A 24770-nucleotide genomic window follows, 5' to 3' on the forward strand; every position below is an offset into this window, starting at 1 on the left:
CTTCTTTTTCGTTCACTTGATTACTTCCTGAAGCACTCTCCCTGTTTTACTTCTCAATTTGAATAAACAAAATGAAGCGGAAAGAATAAATAATTTCCATTCAAAATGGGGAGAATAGTTAATTTTTTTACATGAAATATTGGCAGCTTCTAATTGAAGTGCAAGTGAACCTTCATTTAGACTTTCAAGTTTTAAACGATACAAAGCATTCGGAAGAACATTATTTGATCAAATGGGCATACTGTCATTAGATCTTAAGCACCTTAGTGCGATATTCACCAAGTGCCCAAATCGGGAAGATATTTCTGTATGCGGCGTAAGTAATCATGCAGTTCCTGTTGAAAACACCCATGATCTCCTGTATAATATGAAAATATACAGAAATGTCAAAATTAGGAACAATAACTGAAATCACACAAAATAAAATAGGCAAGACATAAATACAACCTCCAAATTTCCTAACATCGACCCATTTTAGAAGGGTTTGAGGAAGTGTCAGATATATGCTATCTTACCCTAACCATAACTAATGGAGAGGGCGTGTCCAAAAGAAGAAATACAAATCCAAATTCTAAAGAAGAATCAGCTTGGATTCACCATATGATGATACTTTGCTACACGAATAACAAATGCAAAAGGTTACCTGCTGTGGAAAATCTCCATTTGGCATTTGAGAATTGATCAACACTTTAGCTGCTCGATGCAATGGCACTGGATCTCTCTCAGCCTGCACCCAAGTAGCAGTTTACAATGAAAAGGAAAATCCTTAGAACTTACAAGAACATAACATATATAAACTTTAGTCCAGATAAACCTCCTTGACCACTGAAGAATATTTGCAGATCATTAATATGATCATTCCAGACCTCTATTTCATATATTCAAGTGAAATTAGTAGATTTAGTACTATAATGAGCATTTGTGTATATTCCTTCATGAATTGAATTCAAAGAAGCTACAAGTTTTAATTTGTTTAAATCATACACAAATCTGTGGGAAACATGAAAACCTGAAAAACAAAACCAGCAAACCTCATGCAAATAAAATGAAGATGGTGGTATTGTGAAGGAAGAGTAATTTAAAACATACAGCTTTGGTAATCAAGAGAGATTTGGAGGCTTGTTGAGAAATATATATAGACAAGGAGTTTGCATGTGGTGGAAAAGGCTACCAAAAGAGATTTGCAAGGCATGTCAGTGAATTGAATAACGAAAGACGGTTAGAAATAGAACAAATTGTGTTAGTTCTAGAAACTCAGTTGAGTCAATAAAAAAAAATATAATGGATGAAAAGGTAGTGTGGAGCTTAAGCAATTCTAGAATGCCCAGACAAAAATAATGAAAAATGGAGCAAAAAGATTAGTGAAGCAGAGGAAATGATCAGTGTAATAATGGTAGTGGCTTTCAATAGAACTTAGGGCTGAACCTATGAGTCTAGCTCATGATAAACTTAGTTCCACAGCTTTGACTGCTTTATTATAAGATGGCCACGGGATGAGATGAGTGGGTGCTAGTTCAGATATTAGGATTGCTATGCATGACGACTGGCTCAATAGGAGTTAAAATATCGGGTAAAAAATTGGAGACTCGCACTTTCCCAAGATAACTCCACTTCAAGGTAATCCTGGAGATTTTCCGACTAGAAAGTATTTGGCCCAAAGGAATATCCTAGTGAAAAGGTCTTTGGTGCAGCCAAGTATGAGCAAGAGGAGAAGAACATGAATGATTTCCATAAATGCCAATGGATAAAAATAAAAAAAATAAAAAGGAATAAAAAGTTGGAAATTTTGCACTTTCCCAAAAGGCAGCACCTGCATTTGAAGGAATTCCTTCAGTATTCTTCAACCTCAGGAGGGTTGAAGAAACTGTAAAAAGAATGATTGGGGCATGCCAGGTCAATCCTAGTGGATAGGTCATTCATTGGTGTGGCCAAGTATGGGCAAGAGGAGATTAACATAAATGATTTTTATGAATGCCACTGAGCTAGAAAGGTCCTGCAACAGCGTTTAGATGCTCAAATCATTAACCAACTCAAGTTGCTTGATTTGCTTCCTGGAACAGTTCAGCTTGTCACGCAAACATATATTGTTAAAGTTGTGATGACAGGGACCTGACAATACATTGGTAAAGTGATGATCGGATAGTCAATGTGCAGAAAATCTATTTTCAAAACAAAGATGCCATCTCTATCCTGAAGCTCTTGAAGTTATGGTGGCACAACACTAATATTAGTGACAAGGAATGATACCAAGCTAGAGTTTGCCTATGTGGATGTATTAAAACTTGAAAATTTCTATCAGATTGAATTTAAAAACATTGATGCCACTTTAGATGCTCAAATTACCAAAAGGAAATTACTGAACTTGAGAGGGAAAGTATGGCCAGGGATGAGATTGGTACAAGAACGTTGGACTCTGATGATGATGATTATAATAGAATTCAAGAATTATTCCACCAATAGACTTGATAAAATAACTTGAAGAGGATGAGGGATGGCGTAAGGTTTGCTCCAGATGTTTGCTCTTTCAACTCTAAAAGAGCCTCAAAATATTATATGAAAAGTGGAGCTAGAAGATGAGTGAACCAAAGGAGATAGTCAATGTGACGATGTGGCTTTGCAATTTTGTAGACTCCAAAGCAGAGCAAAACCTTAGGCTAAAGTCAACGATGGCAGAGAGATGAAATGTGTTGGTGCCAATTTAAATTATACTTGTAAATTGCTATTTATGATAATAAAAAATGCACAATCATGAAAGACGGAGTTTCAAGGTAATTGACCACAAATCAATTACCACACTGGCTCTTGTGATTTTCATAAAAGTTAAGGGCCAGTTCGGGAATGTTGCTGTTCTGGATTTTTATGCTTCGTTTTTCTTAGAATACAAATGGAACTTGTTTTGGTAAGGTGCTGAAAAAAATTCAACTTTTGTTCAATTTTCATAAAACATAAACAAAAAAGTGAAACCCACTTTAATGGTTTGCTTTCTCTCCTTTCACAATCTCCCCCTTTATCGTTAGTAATATATAATCAACTCTCCTACCTGCTAATCCCAGTTCTTCCTTACATTCTTAACCTAACAATCTTTTCTTCCTTTCAAGCATTTTTTGAAAAAGGGGTTTAGAAAAGTATGGTTTATGGGATATTTTTGGATTTTTATAGTGACTGATAATATGGATTTAAATTGAGATTAAGTTGTACATTGTGAGGTTGTGCAAAAACAATCAAGCTCCTATTCACTGCGCTCTCGGGGACTGAATTTTTCCAATAAAAAGGAAAGAAGAAAGAAAGTAAGAGAGAAAGGGTGGGAGGAGAGGGGAGGGAGGGAGGGAGGGAGGGGGTACTTCAGTACCTGCTTTGTGGAAAAATGAAGTAGGGAAAAAAAATAGTTTAATAAAGCAAATTTTAGGTGCAATTAAAGGAAGCCTATAAAAACAGAAAAATCAGCCAGCAACATTCTTTGGGGATGGAGTATTCATCTGTGAATGTAAATGTTACTACGGCAAAGTATACCTGCCCAGCACCAATTAGAGTCAGCATTGCCCATCCTGTATTCACTACATGAGCTTTGTCGCCCTCGATATTTGTATATACCTGGATAAAAAATGAAGACAAGAAATAGAAGTGAACATTGCTGCAGTGTGAAGGAAATAGCAGGAACATTGCTACAAGGTTGGGTTAAGCAAAGACAATATTACAGAAAATGATCAGCATTCATCATCAAGCTCATCATCCATTTCATACATTAGTTTGAATCATAGACTTTTGACCAAATTTATAGAGAAAGAATCCAAAGAAATTTCATGTAGTACCACAGCATGTAACCATTATATGAAAACAATCCTAAATCTTGTCAAATCTGTGTCATTGTCTCTCTGAATTTAACCAGAGAAATGCAGAACAGCACACATTTATAAAACGTTTGACTAGATATTGCAGATATCATGTGAGTTGAATTTCTGGATGCCATTTGCCATTGAACTTATGTTCTCTATGCTATTTTGAACCTAACCTTGTTCTGACATGACAAATAGCTCTCTCCCCAGCCACCTGAAGAAAGCTGTTTAGATAACATATAGTCACAGGCTTTACGAATGCTGGGGCAATTGTCATAGTTCTTTCCAGCTGCGATCAATCCTAGGACCCCAAACCATGTTCCATATGTAAAGCAGACTGCCCAGGAGCCATACCTACAAAAACCTCTCAATGTAAGTATTTTGGATTTATAGTGAAGCAGCAGAAAGCATTTAGCAGTGTTATATTCAAGGTTTGATCACCCAGTATGATCCCAGTTAATAGAGGTTAAAGAGGCTAGATAGACAGCGCCAGTATGTAGCGAGAATAAAAGGAACATAAAACAAACCATGAACCGTCAGCTGCTTGTATCTTTTCAATAAACCTAACAGCCTGTTTGATGCAATTCTCTATCTCTTCTCTTCTATGACCAGGATACAATCTTTTGAATGATACTAGGGCTTGAATAGCAGCTGAAGTACATTCAACATAGCTACAAATAAATCACGGTCAAACTCGAATAATTATGATAGAAAATTAAATCATAACCTCTTGAGTAAAAGAAAATCTCATCACTTACGGATAATCAATGACGATGTCACCAAAGGTTTCAGCTGGATTTAGTAACTGAAACAGAGGATGTGCATAGCATATAAGATTATTAAAACATATAGCAACGTTAACATAAAGCAAACGACACCTACAAACCCACAGCAATTCAAACCAAGAATTATAAATGTTTAAGGCAAGCTGGCCTGTGTTTTTTCAGGCATCGCCCCTCTATAAAATCACAGAAGCAAAATCATATCTGGGCATTAGTACGCAAACATCCCTGGAGGACTGCACGGATCACAATGCAGAAGACAGAGCCCATCAGCTGACGGTCACCTAATAAAAGTTGATGTGGACTTCTATAAGGGATGAAATTCCCAGAATTGGCAGAAAATGGACTAGTACATATCAACATATGGATATTTCCTCCAGCTATGTTTGGCGAATCACTGAATTTCATCTTAGGCACCTAGCTTAGCAGACTCAATATTTGAGTGAGGTTTAGTGACGCTTCAAGGCTTGAGGTATACAAGATACAGGTATCAAGTCAACGCGATATTCTCCAGAAAGGCATACAGGATGCTCGGCCATTATGCTGTTTTCACACATTTAGTAGCAATGATGACACATGATGAATGGAACCTATGCACTGAGAACCAACCTGAGTGATAGGATGCTTCTATGAGATGGAGTACCATAACAAGCTTGTAACCTTAGGTGATGGGGGGAACCATATGATGAGAAAATGGCACAAATTGACTACATGGAAAAGAAGTTAGTATTCAAATTTTAAAATCTAGGCAAACTTATGTATCCGGCTCAACTTGGCACACCTCTTAGCATACTTAAGTGATCATAACACTTATTTGGCTATGATAAAGAGTGAACTGGACACACAAGTTTCATGGCTTGGGTATAATGAAGAATGAATTGGACAGGTATTATTCCCAGTCAAATCTAATTTTTTTTTTTTTTCCTTGAGCCCCCTTATTTGAGTATGAATATATATTTTACTATAATTCCTATTTCTCTTCAACTAAGAGTAGCAGTATCAGTGGAGAAAAACCATACATCCACCCTGCTGATAACTACCCTCATGGCCCCACCAACCCAACCCCAAAACATAATTAGGAGTCATCTGATCTTAATTCATCTAAGGGCTCTATGGCCTCTATCAAACCTCATTCTGTTAGATTTGCTGGCTAGATGCAACCAAATTGCAGACTTGGCTAACCAATTACATCTACTATGTGGCTCTCTACAGTTTCTTAGACTGACTGATTTTACATTCCTGAACATTTGATGATTTTGATTTATATCTATTATTGACCATGGTATCTACAATCTACAGAAAGCCACAAAGGAAGAGAAGATAGAGAGAGAGTTACAGAACAGAAAAATAAGTGAAAGAAAGCAATACAGAAGAATAGAAAGCTTTAAGCCTTTGACAAAGGCTTGCATATGCAGTAGCAGAAAAAAGACATAGCTGAGACAAAGTTGTAGGTTGCAAACTTGCGATAATCAGTACTATCACAAAAAGAGCCATGATTACATTACTGTAAGTCTATAATTACATAAATGTCCAATGTTGAGGATTAAAATTGGAATCCAAAATGGAGGTTGCACCTATAATGAAGCCACACACACACCAAAAAAAAAAAAAAAAAAAAAAAAAAAAAAAAAAAAAAAAAAAGACTGAGCACCTTAAAAGAGGGGAACAAGCATTTGAAAAAGAAAGTAAACCACTAACTACTAGATCTATCAAAACTAAAGATAAAGACCTATTTCATCACTAGACTCTGGCTTCTATTAGCCCACTGTGAATCAGCAGGAATTAACACACATGCCTTGCATCAGAAAGTTCATCACAAAAAACAAACCAACAGCACAAACAAAAAGAAGATAGTACCTCTAACCAAGGGTAGGATCGTGTAAGTTCATATGTTGCAAACCCTCCATCCTCATTCTGTTATCAAGAAAATAGAATTTTATCATCATGACCAAAACCTGATATCCATAGAAGAAAATAAGTAGTATAGAATTGAAAAAATCAAACAAAGAATTGACAATGATCACAACTATTTTAGATGAAATTTAAGACGAAAAAAAGAATTCAGAAACGAAGTAAAAATTCTAAGCCTTCCCAAGTAGCCATAATTCCTTGAAAGGGAAGAGTGTTTGTTGGTTAAACAAGATCCAGGAAAATACATTTATACACACTACCAGTCTTCATTTGTGCCCATCTTGAAAGCTCTTACCTATACGACAACCTATGTTCATCGTACATGTTGTAGATGGCCAACAATGTTATCAAAGGGGTAACAACATTTAATATTACACCTTCAACCTTAAATGCCGGTTTTAATTTAATTTCAGCACTTCAAGAAAGCTAGTTCTTAGAATGGATTCTTGGTTTCAGCTTACTGGCAAAGAATTCTAGCATGATGTCATAGACTGGAAGTTCAGAAAAAGTAGAAATGAGGGAGAAGAGAACTTGGTGAAAATTGATATTCAGTTGTAATTCTATGTGATTAAATAGATAGTGCAACCCAGCAGCTAAAGTTTGCATAGATCATATGCAGCAAATGCCCCCCCAGCACTCCAGCAGGGATACCTTAATGGGCTTTTTAACAACCGCCTGTGCTCATATACAGCCATAAATGGTATGTCTCAACCATTTAGTCTAACATTAGTTTTGGACATATCAAAGGAAATACAGGTTAATGGAAAAAAATTCCAATGCGAATATATAGATTCAATTTTTATACAAAATTCTGAAAGTAAAAAATCAAAGGACTATGATGGAGATAAGAGCTCAAGGGAGTATCTTCAAGATATATTCTATACCCTAATATATTTTCTTTATTATACAGTTCTACAAAAGTGAACACAGTATTATATAGGGAAAAAAATGTAATAGTTCACATTTATGGATACAAAGATAGCCAAGTGATATGGTTAAAGTTTACTCTATCGAAAATATCTACCAATAGACCCAGGCACCATTCTCCAAGATGATTTTAAACAAATTTGTAAAGAGAAAGATAAATCAACAAATCTTTCCATACAAGACTTTTGGAGCAGCAGGAAATTAATTACCTGTAATGAAAGAAGTACATTTACAGCATCATAAAGACGCTTCACTTCTAATGGCTCACCAACCATATCTGAAGGATATTTTGATAATAAAAGAGCAGCCTGAAAGGTGGAAAAGGTTAGAATCTGAAACACACATTCAATATGAAATTTAATTCTGGCTCAATCATTACTTTCAATCCTTCTGCTGTACAATCTGAAATGGGCCATCCGTGATCCCCAGTAGAGAAAGGCCAAGCCCCTTTAGAGATATGGCGATACCAATAACTAAGATCCCCAGGACAATCATCCATAACCTGTAATTGAGAAGAAAGTATAAAATGAAGAGAAATACAAAAATTAAGGTTCATAGGAAATTACAAGAAAATATAGCATAGTGAAAGAGTACCTGTGAGTCTTTTATAAAATTATGTGCTTTTTTAAGAGTTACACCGTATTCTTCTCCAAGATTTGTTGCTAAAATTGCTTGAACAATAAAAGAAGTATCCCATAGTTGGCTACCATTGTAACCCTGCATTATACAAACAGGAAGTCTTGTGAAAAGGCAGATTATGCAATAACTAATGGTTGAACATTAAAAAAAAAAAAAAAAAAAAAAAAAAAAATATATATATATATATATATATATATATGGTGGCAAAAACAAATGAATGACCTGCATTTTCATGCCATCCTCTGCAACCCAAAGAAAATCAGGAATTCGAGGAAGATGTAGCTTAAAAGCCTCTGAATTTGGATCTTCTACCCAACAACAAAGCATATTTAACACCTGCAAGACATTGTAAATTATTTAGGAGGAAGATGTATGGAAGGTGTGATCATTCAAATGTGCGTTTTAGTATCTGTAATGACATGTATTCAAAGAAAAATAACCAAACATGTGATATCAATTGGATTCGTTGCCTTGAGTGAGATGAATACTTACAAAAGGAACAATACCAATCCTCTTCCACGAATATTAGTAAACTAAGAGCATTTAAAAAATGAACAAAAGGAGTATTTGATAGGTAAAGCTGAGTTTGATCAACACAGCATAAAATCAAGATAATCACACATCATATGACATCATCTATGACCTATAATTTATATCCAAGTAAGACAAGGATCAAAGATCTAAAGAAAACTCCCTAAACCCTGGCATTGGGAAACTCAGTCACTGTATTTTGAACATGAATCAAAAAAAAAACAAAAAAAAAAAAAAAAAGCCACAGGGATCCCATAAAATGCTTCTCCCACTAATCATAGTTGAAAACCCTCTTTATGACTGGACCATGTGAAATGGGCTTTCCTCCAAAGGTAGATTAACGAGGTTACAAGACTAACAACAACTAAAAATGGAGGAATTGCACCCATGACCAATGTAAGTCTTCACCCATACATCTTTTAGTACAGAATTAATCGCTCTAATCACACTCAAAGCCGCACCCAATCACCACATAATGTCACAAAGATATATGACAAACTCCAACTCCTCCCAAAGGACATGATGGAAGCTATTGTCAAATGGTCTACACAGCCTACACAAGTGCATTTTTTTTTCTTTTCTTTTTTCGCTACACAAAAATTATATTATAACTGCATATAGAACAAAGTACAAAAGAGGGCAACGCGGCTGCATAAAGTAACCCAAAATACGACAACTACAAATTAGCCCAATTTCTTTGAATCTCCCGTACAGAATGATTGGAAAAGTTCCCGCCACTTTAGCCTATAAAGAAGCTAACAAGGTTACTATATGCCAAAGTAGGTCACAGGTGACTTTACCCCAAAGTAAACCACAGGTGACAGCCTGGTGGCCCTGGTCAAGATAAATGTGTCGGTTCTGCTCTAGCCACACAATCTATGAAGTAGCCATTATTGCATTTCTCCAAAGCAACCTCTTTACCTTTCCCCCACCAAACCCCACAAAATGGAAATTTGATTTTTTTCTAGGAGATATACAAGATCTCAAGATTCTCAACAGCTTTTACATTAGTAATGTATAGTAGTATTAGCCTAATAGGCAATGTTGCATTTGATTTAGTGATTATAAACAAGACTTTAGGAATCTTGACCTCCCTACTCCTTGCCTAAGTGGGAATCTCAACAGCTGTTGTAGTTGTGACAACTTTTTCTACAGATTTATGCTTTGCTAAAAAACATAGATCATACAGGCTGCTATCATACATAGATAACCACTCCAGGTTTGATTTGAAGACAATCAACACCATGTGTAACATAGATTATACAGGCTGCTATCTAGCCTATTTAGCTAAGAAACAGAGGAAGAAAGGTATTTTCCGTAATTGTTGATTCTGTTTTTAAATGTTGCAGACAAGTAACCTTATGTCAATTAACTATTATCCTTCCAGGCTTCTAGATTAAACAACTGAAAAGGAAAGTGGAGTTCCCATTCAAACCTTGTTTACAGGCCCAATGCATATATACCGAGTGTTCTCATCTTCATAGTGTATGTGCTCCATGACAGTGGAAAGCGCCTTTTCTCTCAACTTTTTCCCTGGCCATCGCATCAAAATAGGTTCCGCAACCTTGTGAAGGGATGCCCAAAGTATATCCTGTACTAAGGGGTGGGGATAGTACAAATCTTCCTGCAGATGAAATCAAAAGATTTTGAGTTAGGATGCCAGCATACAAATACCCAAAGGCACAGAGTTACAGTAGAGAGATGAAACTCCTCAAGTGCCAATCCATGCGTACAATTCTCCATTAGCATTAAGGAAGAAAAAAAAAAGCATATTCAAAAGCCTCAATGAATGCAATTAAACAATGATTAACTGTGCTATTTCAGTTCTTTCCTTTTTCTTTTCTTATATTGCTTTCAATTTTCTTAGGAGAAATTCTAATAAATCTTTCCATCCTCCCCCCCCCCCCCCCACTCCCCAAACATACAAGAAAGGAATACATAAAACTTGTTAAATTTTGTAAAGACAGAAAATAAAAAAAACTACATGCTACAATCCACATTGTCTATGACATGACACTCTTTCAACTCCAATTATTCAATTGATTCTACCCTTCACATTTTATTTCTTGTTGCACGGGTACTTCAATATGAAATTGTTACAACAAATCTCTAGCACAACTGTTTTGAGGTATATAATTCCATTGGAAGGCTATATTCCTCAGCTAGGTCCTATTTGCTAGTCCTGTTCAATACATTGCACTAGCAAATTGTTCACACGATATAAGGCTTCATGTTCCATATGTTGTGCTCTGATAGCACATAAACTTCAAAGAAAGTTCATTACCTTAGCACATTCATTACGGGCTAGATCCCAATCTACTTCATGATATGGGATATTGAACAGCTCTCTTCGCAATGACAAAACTGTTGGTGTTATAGGACCCACAAATCTCTTTCCATATAAGTATGACATAGGCAAATAAACCATTCGACAGTGACACCACATTCTTCCTGCAGAATCAAGAGAATTCCAATAATTAACATCTCAGTGACTCAAAAAAAATGGCACCATATATTGTTGACTCCATTTAAATATGTAATGCTAAAACAAATTAATCCTAAAAGTAAGCAAACATAATCACCGGGAACTTACAAAAAAGGAATCCAAAATTTTCTAAATATAAACACGAAAGATTTACTCGTCCAGAAATTTATAAAAGTAAAATACGGAAGATTCACTCATATCTTAAGAAATAGTAAGAACCTGGATGGATAGGAAGAAGATATGGTAGAAGCCATAATTCTGGAGGCATTGGGTTATTTCCAGCCCAATCAAAGACCCCAAGTACCTGTTATTAGTCAAGATAAATTAATTCATTAAACATGTAAAGAATTGAAATTGCACTTCATAAAAGAGAGGATTTAAGAACTGAACTGAAAGCCACATTTTCCCCCATGATGTGATTGCAGTAGCACTTCCATGTTCCAAAATCCATTTGCGTCCCCTCTCCATTGCGCCATCACCATCATCAGCACCTTCACCAAGCAACCTTAAGGTAACATACGTCAAAACAGTACCAAACATGGTACTGTGACCTTCAATGTGCAACCCCCACCCACCATCTCGGTTCTGCAGCCAATTTACCAACAAAACTAGGCATTAGACTACAAAATTATGTCCGCTCTACACTTGTATAGACTATGGCTCTGTCTCGTCTGAACTTAAATCATATGAGCTAAACTTATTTCAATGCAATAGAACTTATGTGTGAGTATTTTCACTATACCATAGCTTAACTTGTTTGAGCTTATCAAATTTTATCTCAGCCTATCTTGTCTGAATTAAGACAAAATAAGTTGAAATAAACACACCCTTGCCCTCCCCCCCCCCTCCCCTTTCAAATAAAATGGAAAAGGTAATTGTGGTCGTATTCGTAATGACACCCATATCAAAATAGACAACAAAAACATATAGCCACCCCTATATATATATATATATATATATATATATATATATATATATATATATATATATTCCCAAATTGACAACCATGCCTTTTTTCAGTTAATTTTACCATTCAATTAAATAACAACTCAAAGTCCCACAAAGCAATAATTACAGTAGTTTCCTCACCTGATGGTTGTAGAGGTAACGACGTATTTCCTTTTGATGCTCTTCTGATAAGACTGCATTTAGAGCTCCGGTAACTGACAAAGTAATTACCTGATGCATTAAGTCAAAATGAGCATTCAATTTGAGCCAGATTGCAGAAGTTCTGCACTAGAATTAGCAACCATCAAACTGTACCACATGATACCACTAGCTCTAATAGACGTCACACTAATGCAATCTTGATAAACAAAAAAGGGAAAACAGTGTTCTTACCAAACCAGGCATCAGAAACATAGGACCACCATAATCACCAGGCCAGTGCCCATCATGCACCTGAAGAGTGGAATAAGAGTTGAGGGCCCTTCTTAGAGTCGTGGCAATAATTTCCTCTGTTATTTCATCTTCATCTTTTACTTTGACTTGAGGTAAGATAGCATTACTTGTATTCTCCTGGGTCAACTACAAGTCATAACACAAACAGAAAGAGATGCAAAATAAGATACACAGAACATCGAGCTATAATAAATGGTTGAAGGAGGGAAAAGAAAGTCATTCTCACTATTTCTTAGCAAATCCAAAGTTGAGTTGTTACTATTTACAACAAGGCTTGATGATGTAAGTCACCTTGAAATTGCACATAACAGTTACAATTGGATTCGTTTACTACTTACAATGTGAAGGAAAAGAAATAACTTCTGTCAAGGTTACATTACATCTAGGGCTTCAAATAAGGTACTGAACAACAGAGTCACTTACCATATATGAAGCAAATTGTATAAGATTTAAATTGTTGGTCTATGTGAAGAAATTTATGTTAACTAAGGCTCGTTCTACTAGCACAGAACGCAAAAGACTTGCACTCAAATATTTAAAAAAAAAAAAATACTTGTAAAAGATTTATGAAAAGAAAGAAAAAAAAAATTAAAAAAAAAAAAAAAAAAAAAAAAAAAAAAGCCACAATTTATAGAAAACAATATCCATCTGGTTCATAAATGGCATAGAATTAAGTAAAGTCTACAAGTGAAAACTTGCACTTTTAGTTGCACAGTTGCATCAATATGTACAAACACAAAACAAGATTTTTCACTGCTTAGGAAGGTTCTGTTCATCTGTTGTTTTGATTTCAAGCAAGGTGGACAAAGAAAACAGACACCATAAAAGCAAAAGGAAAAGAAAGGGAGGGGGGAGGGTTGTAAACTTGTAATTTGCTCCTGAACTTATACAAGTACCTGCATTCGCATAAGTAAATCTGAACTGTGCTTTTGTTCAAAACGGTTCTTCCAGAAGTTTTCACGAGCATCCTCAACCTCTTTAATTTGCTCAGGAGTTCCAAGATTTGGGTCGAACTCCCAAATTTGTCTGCCAACATGATTGTTTGTAGTCCTTAGCCAAGGGCTACCCCCTTCTGCTATCTTCAACTTCCACATTTTTACTACAAAAGTAAATTCAATCAGCACATAAGACCTGAATTCAAGGGCATTTTTCACAATTATTAAAACTCTAATACTTTATCAAATGTTTTATGAGCTAAACTAATGCAGCCACATTTCAGATAGAAATCCCAACAGTTCATTGCATATGCAAACACGTCATACACCCAATTCTTACATTACTCCCTAGTCCCTAGCATTATAAATATGAGGTCAGTTATTGGAGAAGCGAACCATCAAGTTGAACACCCAATTCACCTCATTTCCCCCTACAAGAAAATGCCTAGTTCAAAATCCCCCAGAGGCCCAGACCAAGCAGGCCCGTCCCTGAGGCAGGACAGGAGGGGCGGCCGCCCTAGGTCCAGGGAAAAGAGATTTAATTTCATATTGAATTATCTCGAAAAATACATAATTTTAGGGATATTTGATTCAATAATCAAATTACGCTCGTAATTTTCTTTTCTTTTGGATATGATGTTTCATAATCTAAGAATTTACGAACCCTAAACTTAAAGCATTGATAATTAAATTAGATTACATCAAATATAAATCCCAGATTGTGAAATTGATGTGATGATAACAACAACAAACAACTTACCTTAGAAGCTGCTTCAATGGGGGATACAAGAATTAGATTCAACGGAGAACGCTTCAATGGAGAACGTTGAGTGCGCTTCAATGGGTGATACTAGAATTAGATTCAACGGAGAACGCGCCGATGAAATAACTCAGACAGGTAGGAAATAGGAATGGAGGCCTTTAAAAGCCATGACCCGCCATAGTTATAATATGGTTCTATAAATAAATGGGGCGGATCTCTATGATCGTCTAATTATGAGACAGGTGGACTTTAGAAGGATTTTAAGTAAATATGTTTTAAATATCAATAACTAGGTTAGATCCCGTGTCATGCACGGTTATTTTCAATAACTATTCTTTAATTAACATTATATTTAATTATAAAAAATTAAATCTAACTAAGTTATTAATATGTAAAATGAATTTATTATGAAAGTCTATTATTAGCAAAATAGATACTTTAAAATGCATATATATATATATATGTATATATATATGTATATATATATATATGTATTTCACCAACAAATTTATATCGTTTTGTTTTTGTTAATCAAATGAAAATCTTAACAATATGTATTTAAATTATAAATAGATATCTTTTTTGCAAACTATTATTCATTCTCTCTTATGTATGTTGCATTTTTTTTTTCTCAATAATCAACTGACATAAAATATTTTTTCATATCTTTCTTGGCAAGCTTTTCATACATGATTAACTACAAAAATCTTTTTTTTCAAAAAGATCCTTATTTTTTATTAATAGTAAAATAGTACGTAACTCTACATATGTCATAAATTAGGTTAAGAAATTTATGGTATCAATGTATATTTGGAAGGATACATTAAATCTTTTCTATTTTTTATTTATTTAATTTTTTTTTTGAAGGAAAATCTTTTGCAATGTTTTATTTATGTATAATATTTCTTTCCTATATAGATATTAAAAAAAATAAAAATAAAAAAGAGAAAAAAAAAAAGCCCTAAGGGACACACCAAAAAATGACACGTGTCATTGCTGGTGTGTCTTTTAGTATATAGTTATTGATAATAATAATATATAATAACTATATACTAAAAGACACACCAGCAATGACACTTGTCATTTGTTGGTATATCCTTAATTTTTTTTTTTTTTTTTTGAAAAAAATAAAATCAATCATAGAATAGAATCTTATACGAAAATAATTTATTATATAGTTAATAACAAAGATAATTACTTTAAATATAAAAGATTTGATTTACCTTTTCACACAAACATTTATGACTATAATAGAAAATCAATAACTATATACTAAAAGACACACCAACAATGACACGTGTTGATTTCTGGTGTGTTTTTAGTATATTTTTTTTAATAATTAATTACTAAATTTTATTTAAGGAAGTTATTTAAAAAAAAAAGTTTGTTTTTTGTCAACTATATAAATGAGCAATAATATTTACCATTTTTATGTTGATACTCAATGAATTACGGAATAATAAGGAAATATATAATCTTTTTCAAGAAAATGTATTTTTGGTGGAATATTTTTTAAGAATATGATCTTGATCAAATATTCCATCTTACTTCAATTTTGTTCAAGATATTAAACAATTTTTATATTTTATGCTATAAATAAATTAATTTGTCAAAAGTAATTAAAATAACGTACCGTGCATGGCACGGGACCTAACCTAGTATTAATATGATTTGCGACATATAGTGATTTACTACACGAGAGTATTTATATTTTTTCCCCTAAAGTTGTTTATTTATTGATTAGAATTCACAGTAGAGTAGTGCATATACTTTTACTACCCCTTGAATGATAATAACCCCGCTCTTTCCCTTCTCTAAGTGAAAATGAGTTACTGTATTAAATTATTTTATTTTATTTATAGAAACATTACTATTTACTACCTTAATATATAAAAATTAGTTAAACTATACTTCAAAATATTAATATAAACACACACAAAAATCTTGTTTCGAGGTTTTTTGGATGTCCTGCGAGAGAATTACAACACCAAGACTGACTTCTAGACGCCTGTACCTGCAAACCAACGGAGACTCCTGTGGGTGGGAGTTTCGCCTCCGACGATCAAGTTAGAACGTGTTTGAAGAGTAAAGTGCGGAAAGTAAAGTCCCTCTCAGATTCCAAGAGAGAATCTGCAATGTGTAATTGCTCAGTTCGAGGTGTCAGGTGTCTGACTTTCTCTGATTGTGAGTTAATGTGAATGTGAATTAATTGTGTGTTCCCGAGGGGGAAACATCTCCCTTTTATAGGGTATTGGAGTGCGTGCCCAGTACTAGGTTTCAGTAAACCTAGGACTGACTGGGCTTTGCCTAGGAATTTGGGCCGTAGGAGGCCATTTTCCTGATTGGCTACTTGTCTGCCACATGTCGTGGCCTGATTGGTCCACCTTGGACCTCTCGCGAGGTGACACGTGGCGGACTCCGGTTGGTCCACATGAATGACACATGGCAGAGCCTGAGTGGTCCACGTGGCGGGGAAAAATCCCCTAATCATTTGCCCCTCACAGGGGTGACGTGGCTTGCCACGTGGCGCCTGTGACAGATGTCACGCTCTGATTGGCTAACGATTTTTTACCGTTTTTTTTTTTTTTTACTGATTCTTGAAATTCCCCCCTATAAATAGGGGATGTCCAAATCATTTGGACATCCGGAATCTTTTAAGACAAAAACTTTGGAATTTAGCTCTGACATTTTGGACGACTGCCGCTTGCTTTTGGACCGCCTACTCAAACAGCCGCCCGTTTCTCAAGAACTTCAGTCTTCTTTTCTTAAAGGTAACCGCCTGCTTTACTTTGCATTTTCTCTTTATCTTTCTTTTTTCAAAAATGGTAGCCCAAAAGCACACGGTACGACCCAGGTTAGTGATCAGCCGGTCACCGGGGACGGCTGAATCTAGAATTAGGAGTGCCGACTACCCCATGTTGGACAAACCTTTGCAAAATACCCCAAGTCCGATTGTCTATGTGTCTGTGCAGGACACCATGGCCAGAACAAAGAGAACGGCCAGGATAACAAATTCAAACGGCTCCTCATTTTATGCGCCTATTAGCGAGATCTCGGACGTGCCGCCAGGCGCCCCAAGCACCCCGAGTGATTCTATTTTGGCAAGAATCAAGGGAGGAGGTACATAATGACCCTCCTATCATTGATCTATCCTTGCAGGCGGCTGCTTTGCCCGAGAGCTCGAGCAATGACTCTAAGCCCAGCACCTCCAGTTGGTACTCTAATGACTCTGAGGAGAAGCACTCTCGGCTACATGCGGCGAGAGAAAGTCATTCAGTAGGAAAGGGAGAGGGCTGGGCAGAGCCAGCTGCAACCCAAAGAGACGTGTTTGCCCCTTACTATTGCCACGTTCCCAAAAGGCAGGCGGAAGGCCATGTCTGAAAAGATTGGTAGTTTTAGGGCTGACCACATAATGGGTCATGGTTACATTCTTACAGTGCTGGATGTCGAGGACACCGTAGTCTGGCCAGAGGCGGCCAGCTACCGGGACGAGTGTTTTGGCTGCTATGAAGCGGCCATTAAGGCTAGCTTGAGATTTCCTCTGCATTCGGCTGTAGAGAGGATTTTAGACGGGTACCAGCTAGGAGTCTAGCAACTGGCCCCAAACTCTTGGTTCACCATTTTAGGCTATGTTGCTGGTTGTGAGATGCATGAGGTAGAGCTTAACTTTGAAGCATACGCTCACATGAACTATCTCAGTTGGACCCAAAAACAAGCGGGACCGGCTGGTTCCAGCTAACTAGCCACAAGGGCTACATGATGACCATGGGGAAAGAGAATAAGTGGAAAGATTAAAGGAACACCTTCTACATAGTCTCCCACTCTAACAAGGTCCAGAACAAGAAGTTCAATAGGTGGAACAGGGATCCACCTTACCTGACAGGCGGATTTGATCTGCCACCTGTTCCTCAAAGAGCAAGAGAAGAGATCCTAGACCGAGGGCTCTTCAAAGTTGATATACAGGCGAATCCCGAGACTGGGGTGAGGGAGTTCATCCCTCAAAATTACATCCCAAAGTATAACTGGTTATACGATGGAACATATCTGGCCGCTTGCGGCCTTAGCGGGGAGATGCCGAGAGGTAATGGACCGCCTGTTAGAGTGTCTTGAAAGACTTGGCCTGCCAAACTGGGCAAGCGGTCCACTGAGGAGTCGCTTGCCAAACAAGCGCCCAGGGTGAGCTTCTTTACTTGGAACAAATATATACTTTTTTACGTTCCTGACGCCTGTCCCTTACTCAATATTCCTTTGGTGTAAAGCGACTTAGCCAGACCTTCCCCCTCTAACCAGCCGGATCCCAAGGTCAGGAAACAGACGACTGGAGATGTGTCGACCCTTGGCGTTGCCAAGAGACATTCGGCAGAACGACAAGGAAGGACTCCCCAAAGTGGGGGAAGAACTGCGGCTGCCCCCGGGAGCAGCCGGCCTCCGAGAGAGAAGGAGGCGGCGAGAGGTATAATTTGATCAAATCTCCCAAGTTTCATCAAGCACCCGGCCCCTCTAAAATCAGTCGGCCTGCTTTCTGTTTTTATGCCGCGTATTAATCAGGGTCTACTTTTCAGATGCCCCTCAAGAGCCGAACTTAGTTCAACTTGCCAAGTCCATGCTAAGGGCCATTCCCCTCGAAGAGAGGGAAGCTGTCAAGGGAGTCGGCACCCTTGACTTAGAAGCCATCCTGGCTCTTCTTCCTAAGGTATACTTGGTGGAATTTTTTAATTTGTTGTATATTTAAATTCCCAGCCGCCTATAACTAACGATTGTTTTTTGGCCGAGTGCAGTCTATGCTGCAAGTGTTTGGTCTCCGCAAACCCACCAACGAGAAGAACAAAGAGGTAAAAGCTGCGAAGGCCATGGCCGCCTCTGATTCTGATAAAGCTATGTTCCATATAGCTCAAAACGAGATTCTGACCACTGACATACTATATTACCAGGCGTCTGCCACTTTGCAGGTCAAGAAGGACTTAGTGGCGGCTAGGAAGAAGATCTTGGAGCTAGAGAAGTCTGTAAAGGACCTCAAAGCTGAGCTGGCGCCTCTCAAGGAGGCCGAGGGATTCCGCAACCGGGCGAATAAACTCAAGGGTCGTCTGGAGAATCAAGAGGCTCAGCTCACCAAAAATATTAATGAGAAAGCTGGCGAGGAGAAGATGACCATTGTTCAGGACATGATGGACGACTGCAGCGCCATCATGAAGATGACCTGGGCGGCCCTCTTCCCAGAGTCCGGCTATGAAAAATGGGAGAGTTAATTCACCGTTTGTACTGATCAATACAACAAGAAAATCATGGACCAGGCGGATGGCGAGGAAGATGCAGAGGACGAGGCGTCTGTCTCCACTTCCGGGGAGTCGGACCAAGAAGAGGATGACAAGGAGGAGAAGGAGGAGGCGGATGCCGAAGAAGAACAGCCGCAGGAGGAGGCGGATGCCAAAAAAGAACAGCCGCCGGTTGAGGAGCCAAAGGAAGCGGCTGTTGACACTGAACGTCCTCCTCCAACTGCTTGAACTCACGTTTTCTTATATGACAACTTTCTTCGGCCTGCGTGCCGTATGTTCTGTATCATATCATTACCCGACCAAGGGGTCGGGGTTTATTGACAATTTCAATTTTTAACATTCCTGTCGGTCTCCTAGCCGACTGTTAATATTAAACATCGGTCGTTTTGGCCGTTTTCTTCAATTTTTGAATTTGAATTTTGCTTTCCATGAAATTTTGCTATGCATCACATGAATTTTGCTAAATGTATGTAGCTTGCATCTTGTCTTCATGAATGCTTTATATACCGACTGTTCTTGCCCCTAGGCGACTAGTCGCCTGGTTTTCAAAGGTGAGTTGATTGACTTTGAATTTTTGATACTGAAGTATTACTAATTCAAGGTCAATCAATCACTATGGTGATTGCCCCAAACCAGGCGGTCAGTCAGCCATTGCACGGGCGAACACCTAATATAACTCGGCCTTCAGCCTTATAGTAAACCACAATATACTAAGTTTGTACTTAGTTTTTTCTTGGGTGTTAACTGGTCGTCTGTTATGGTGCCTACACAGAAACAGGCGTCAAACAAGATGTCCAACTGCCGTAACTACGCCTGTTGGTTTACAGGCGGTTGCTTCAGCAATTTATCCAACCCCAACAAGAATAATGGTCAGGTGTACCCCTGTTTGCCAAAAAACAGGCATTCTCATTCATACCGTTTAGGTTTGTGCTAGGTTGGTCGGGTGGCTATGAGTTAACCTTTTGGGGTTAATTAGTCTCCGTCACCTTAACTTGAATGAAACAGAAAAAATTGTCGGCTGTAGCCGTACGTTGTTTTTCCATTTGCTAAGTTAGGCTTAGCTTATTACCCAAGTAGCTCCCAAGTTTAGAACTCAGCTTAAGCCGACTGTATTGTCCCAAGCAATAGCAGGCGGTTTCTGACTTGGATTTTAACTGTCTACCGCTTGTTTAAAGTAAGAGGTACGTTTATCTTCGTCTCATGTTAAACGATTGTGAGGTTGTCTTACAGACATTCGGTAGGGCCGTTTGTTTTATGTTTATAGAGCAATGTGCCACCCAAATGGGAGATGTTCTCTGCGACGAATTCACCCGGATGGATGTCGCCAGACGCCTGCTCAAGTTTGGGACAGACGTATTAGTTTAATTTTATTAGGATCATCTGACCTTAGGCCTCACGGTGATCATCCAGCCATGGGTCTCAAGTAGATCATCCGGCCTGTGGTCTCATTAGGTTGTTCAGAAAAGAACATAGTTGCTAAGTTGTCTAGACTTAACATTTTTACTCATGTGAGAGTAGGTGATTAAGAGAAATAAGGCCGACAGTGCATTGACAGGCGGCTTGCCCTACTGAGGAGACTTGAAAATTAGATTGCAAATTTTATTAATATGTTTTCATGTACAAATGATATACAAATCTCAGAAGTAGTACTTTTTCAAGTTGTCTACGTTCCAAGTTCTAGCTAGCTGCCTGTCGTTTGGTGTTTCCAAGCGGTAGGTGCCGCCTCTAACTTCTTCATAGATGCGGTAGGGGCCATCCCAATAAAGAGTCAGCTTTCCCTGTTCGTTGGCCCTATCGACTGCTTCCAATTTTCATAACACAAAGTCCCCTACTTTCAGGGGGCGCCTGTGCACTCTTTTATTGTAAGCTCTCGTCATTCTCAGACGGTAGATCTCATGACGCAAGGCCGCATTACCCCTGCGTTCTTGAAGTGAGTCTGATGCTAGGCGCATGGCTTCCTAGTTAGCCTCTTCGTCATAAAGCATGACTCGAAAAGTCGGCTCATAGTGCTCAATAGGCAGAATAGCCTTTGCCCCATAAACCATGAGAAATGGAGTTTCGCCAGTCGCCCCTTTTTTAGTCGTCTTGATGGCCCATAGAACATGCAGTAGCTCGTCAGCCCATAGGCCACCAGCTCTTTCAATTTTCTTTTTGATGCCATCAGAGATTAACTTATTGAAGGCTTCAACCTGGTCGTTTGCTTGGGGCGGCCGACTGATGCAAAACAGTGAGAGATCCCTTGGTCTCCCAACCAGTTCTTGAGAGCAAGCGTCTCAAATTGAGGACCATTGTCAAAGACCATAGACATGGGTACCCCATACCGGGTGATTACATTTCTCCAAATGAAGGAGATAACATCCTTTGTCTTAATACCTTTGACCGCCTCCGCCTCTACCCACTTGGTGAAGTAGTCGACATAAACCAAAATGTATCTCCGTCCGCCTGTAGCAGGCATATATGGACCCAGAATGTCCATGCCCCACTTGGCGAATGGTACTGGGCTATGGATAACCGCCAGGTCAGTGGCCGGACGATGGATGAGCTTGCCAAACCTTTGACACTTGTCACATTTTTTCACCATCTCCATGGCGTCTACTTCTAGGGTAGGCCATAAGTAGCCTTGCCGCCTGACTCTTTTTGCTAGGGTCCTGCCGCCTATGTGGGAGGCACAGAACCCTGAATGCAAGTCTTCGAGGACCTCGTGGCCCTTTTCTGAGGTAACACACTTCAAAAGAGGTTGAAGATAGCCTTTCTTAAATAGTTCCCCTTTACGAATTTCAAAGTTGGACGCACGCTTTTTCATTATGATCATCTATGGGTAAGTATCCGGCAAGGTGTCGTCTGTTAAGTTAGCCTGGATGCCATCCATCAAGGTTGAGCTTCGGTCAAGGACTCCAATAGGTTCCTCCTCGATGCTTCTTCTTTCCATCACTTCCTAGAAAACAGACCTTGGTGTGTCACAAGAGGCGGATGATGCCAATTTGGAGAGGGCATCCGCCTGGTTATTCTCGGACCTTAGCACTTGACTTAGGTGGAATTCTTCAAGTGTCCCAGCCTCTTCTTTGACCGCCTGTAGATACTTGATCATAGCCGAATGTGTGGCTTCATAGTCACCATGGTATTGGCTAACAATCAATTGTGAATCATAACAGGCGTCCACTTTCTTTGCCCCAGCCGCCTTACACATGCGGATTCCGGCTAGTAGGGCTTCATATTCTATCTCGTTGTTCGAGGCTTGGAACTTGAACCGTAGTGCACATTCGCATTTGTCCCCTTCAGGAGACTGACATATGACGCCCGCACCACAACCGTTCATTGTGGAGCTCCCGTCCACATATACCTTCCAGACTTGGTAAGGATTTTCTGGATCAGCCGGCCTAGTCATTTCAACAATGAAGTCGGAAAGTGCTTGCCCCTTCTCTGCTTTCCTTGGCTCAAAAGTAATTTATAGGCTTTGCATTTCAATCTCCCATTTAATTATTCGTCCGGATGATTCCATGGTTGTCAATGGCTGCTTGATTGGTTGGTCAGTGTAGACCACGACCGGATGTGCCAAGAAGAAAGGTTTCAGCTTCTTAACTGCCATGAAGAGGGACAGGCCAAATTTTTTAACCATGGGGTACCGTAACTCATCATTCTTCAGGACATGGCTGATGAAATAGACGGGAAGCTAGCAGCCATCTCTTTCAGCAAGGAGAACGACACTGAGAGCATAATCAGAGACGACCAAGTACATGTATAACACTTCCTTTGACAGAGAGCTGACGAGCCTTGGCAAAGAGTGCAAGTGTTCCTTAAACTTTTGGAAGGCCGCCTCTACATCTGTCCCCCATTCAAACATAGTCTTCTTCTTGATTGCTTGGAAGAAATAAAGGCACTTGTCGCCTGACCGACTGAGGAATCTCCCCAATGCCGCCAGACAACCTGTTAATTTTTGAACTTCCTTTATAGCGCGGGGCGACTGCATGTCTATGACTGCCTGTATTTTCTCTAGATTGGCCTCTATCCCCCTTTGATCAATAAGAAATCCGAGGAACTTCCCGGACTCAACACCAAAAACGCACTTCTTGGGATTGAGCGTGACCTGGTGCTGCCTGAGTGTGGTGAATGTTTCTCGGAGATCTGTAAGATGGTCCGTCTGAAGTTTGGATTTGACTATCATATCATATATGTACGCCTCCACATTCCTTCCAAGTTGATTAATGAAGACTGTATTAATCATTCTTTGGAAGGTAGCAGGCGCATTCTTCAAACCAAATGGCATCACAGTATAGCTAAATAACCCCTGATCAGTGACGAATGCCGTCTTTTCTTGATCTTTCTTCCACAAGGGTATCTGGTGAAAACCTGTATAGGCGTCCATGAAGCTCATCAAGGCATGGTCGACTGTAGAGTCGACCAGACTGTCGATCTTTGGGAGAGGATAGCTATCCTTCGGACATGCCTTGTTCAAGTCTGTGTAGTCAACACACATGCGCCAGGTTCCATTCGGCTTCTTTACAAGCACAACATTGGCAACCCAATCAGGGAAATAGCATTGCCGAATGAACCCAACATCTAACAATATTTTCACCTCGGCAGCTGCCGCCTAGTTTCTTTCCTCACCATGGTTCCTCTTCTTTTGCCTTACCGGCTTCTTTTTGGGATCTACAACAAGCTTGTGGGCGGCTAGATCCGGGTTGATGTCTGGCATCTCGTCCACCTCAAAGGCAAAGATGTCTTTGAATTCTTTTCACAAGTTGTGCAATTCTGCACCAAGTTTATCAAAAGCAGTCGTCCCCACTTTGACAGTTCGTTCAGGATGAGAGTCGTCCAGAACGAGGTTCATGTGCTCACTAGCTGGCTGGGGACCTAGTTCATCCGGCCTTTCACCGGTCAAATTGCTATTGCCTGTCTTTTTTCTCGGCCACCATTTGGTTGGCCTTTATCTTTTTGCCAGCTGCTATTGCAGCAGGTACAACTTCCTTGATTTGCTTAAGGTCAGTACTTTCTCCACTGGGGCCGGATGCGACCACAGTAGGTTTGACATCAGAGAGATAACACTCCCTGGATATCTTTTGGTCTCCCCGTAGGGAGCTGACTGTTCCATCATCCCTCTCAAACTTGTGGAGCATAAGAGAAGGAATGATAACAGTCTTGAATTCATTCAAGCTGGGGCGCCCCAAAATCATATTATAGGCCGTCAGTTCTTCAACAACTAAGAACCGGACCACCATGTGGCGTCCCCCCCCCCTTTTTTGCCCAGACGAATGGGTAGGTCTATTCGACCTACCAGATGTACCACGCCACC

The 24770-nt window shown here is 38.9% G+C and overlaps 1 protein-coding gene across 1 annotated transcript; it reads right to left on the minus strand.

Annotated features, from left to right (window-relative positions):
- Window positions 1–72: 72 nt before the first annotated feature.
- Window positions 73–14320, minus strand: LOC110696535 (cycloartenol synthase 2-like). The gene is made up of 20 exons (XM_021873857.1): window positions 14301–14320; window positions 14205–14236; window positions 13406–13608; window positions 12450–12635; window positions 12198–12287; window positions 11499–11693; window positions 11328–11412; window positions 10908–11074; window positions 10059–10247; window positions 8315–8428; window positions 8048–8170; window positions 7833–7955; window positions 7663–7761; window positions 6473–6529; window positions 4592–4638; window positions 4361–4504; window positions 4010–4187; window positions 3511–3591; window positions 644–727; window positions 73–358 (listed from the first exon to the last, which is right to left on the minus strand). The coding sequence occupies exons 3-20, from the start codon at window positions 13601–13603 to the stop codon at window positions 248–250; spliced, it is 2271 nt and encodes a 756-aa protein (XP_021729549.1). The 5' UTR covers window positions 13604–13608; window positions 14205–14236; window positions 14301–14320; the 3' UTR covers window positions 73–247.
- Window positions 14321–24770: the final 10450 nt, after the last annotated feature.

This window comes from Chenopodium quinoa, unplaced genomic scaffold (assembly GCF_001683475.1).
Source record: "Chenopodium quinoa cultivar QQ74 unplaced genomic scaffold, ASM168347v1, whole genome shotgun sequence".
In the NCBI taxonomy this organism is placed as follows: Eukaryota; Viridiplantae; Streptophyta; class Magnoliopsida; order Caryophyllales; family Amaranthaceae; genus Chenopodium; species Chenopodium quinoa.

Bases quoted from the DNA above. Each gene is read 5' to 3' on its own strand.
- LOC110696535 (XM_021873857.1), bottom strand. From the start codon at position 13,603: ATGTGGAAGTTGAAGATAGCAGAAGGGGGTAGCCCTTGGCTAAGGACT. The intron at 10,248-10,907 runs GTAATGAACTTT...TTTCATCTGCAG, and splicing joins CCCGTAATGAATGTGCTAAG to GAAGATTTGTACTATCCCCA. The intron at 8,171-8,314 runs GTCATTCATTTG...TGTATAATGCAG, and splicing joins AGGATGGCATGAAAATGCAG to GGTTACAATGGTAGCCAACT.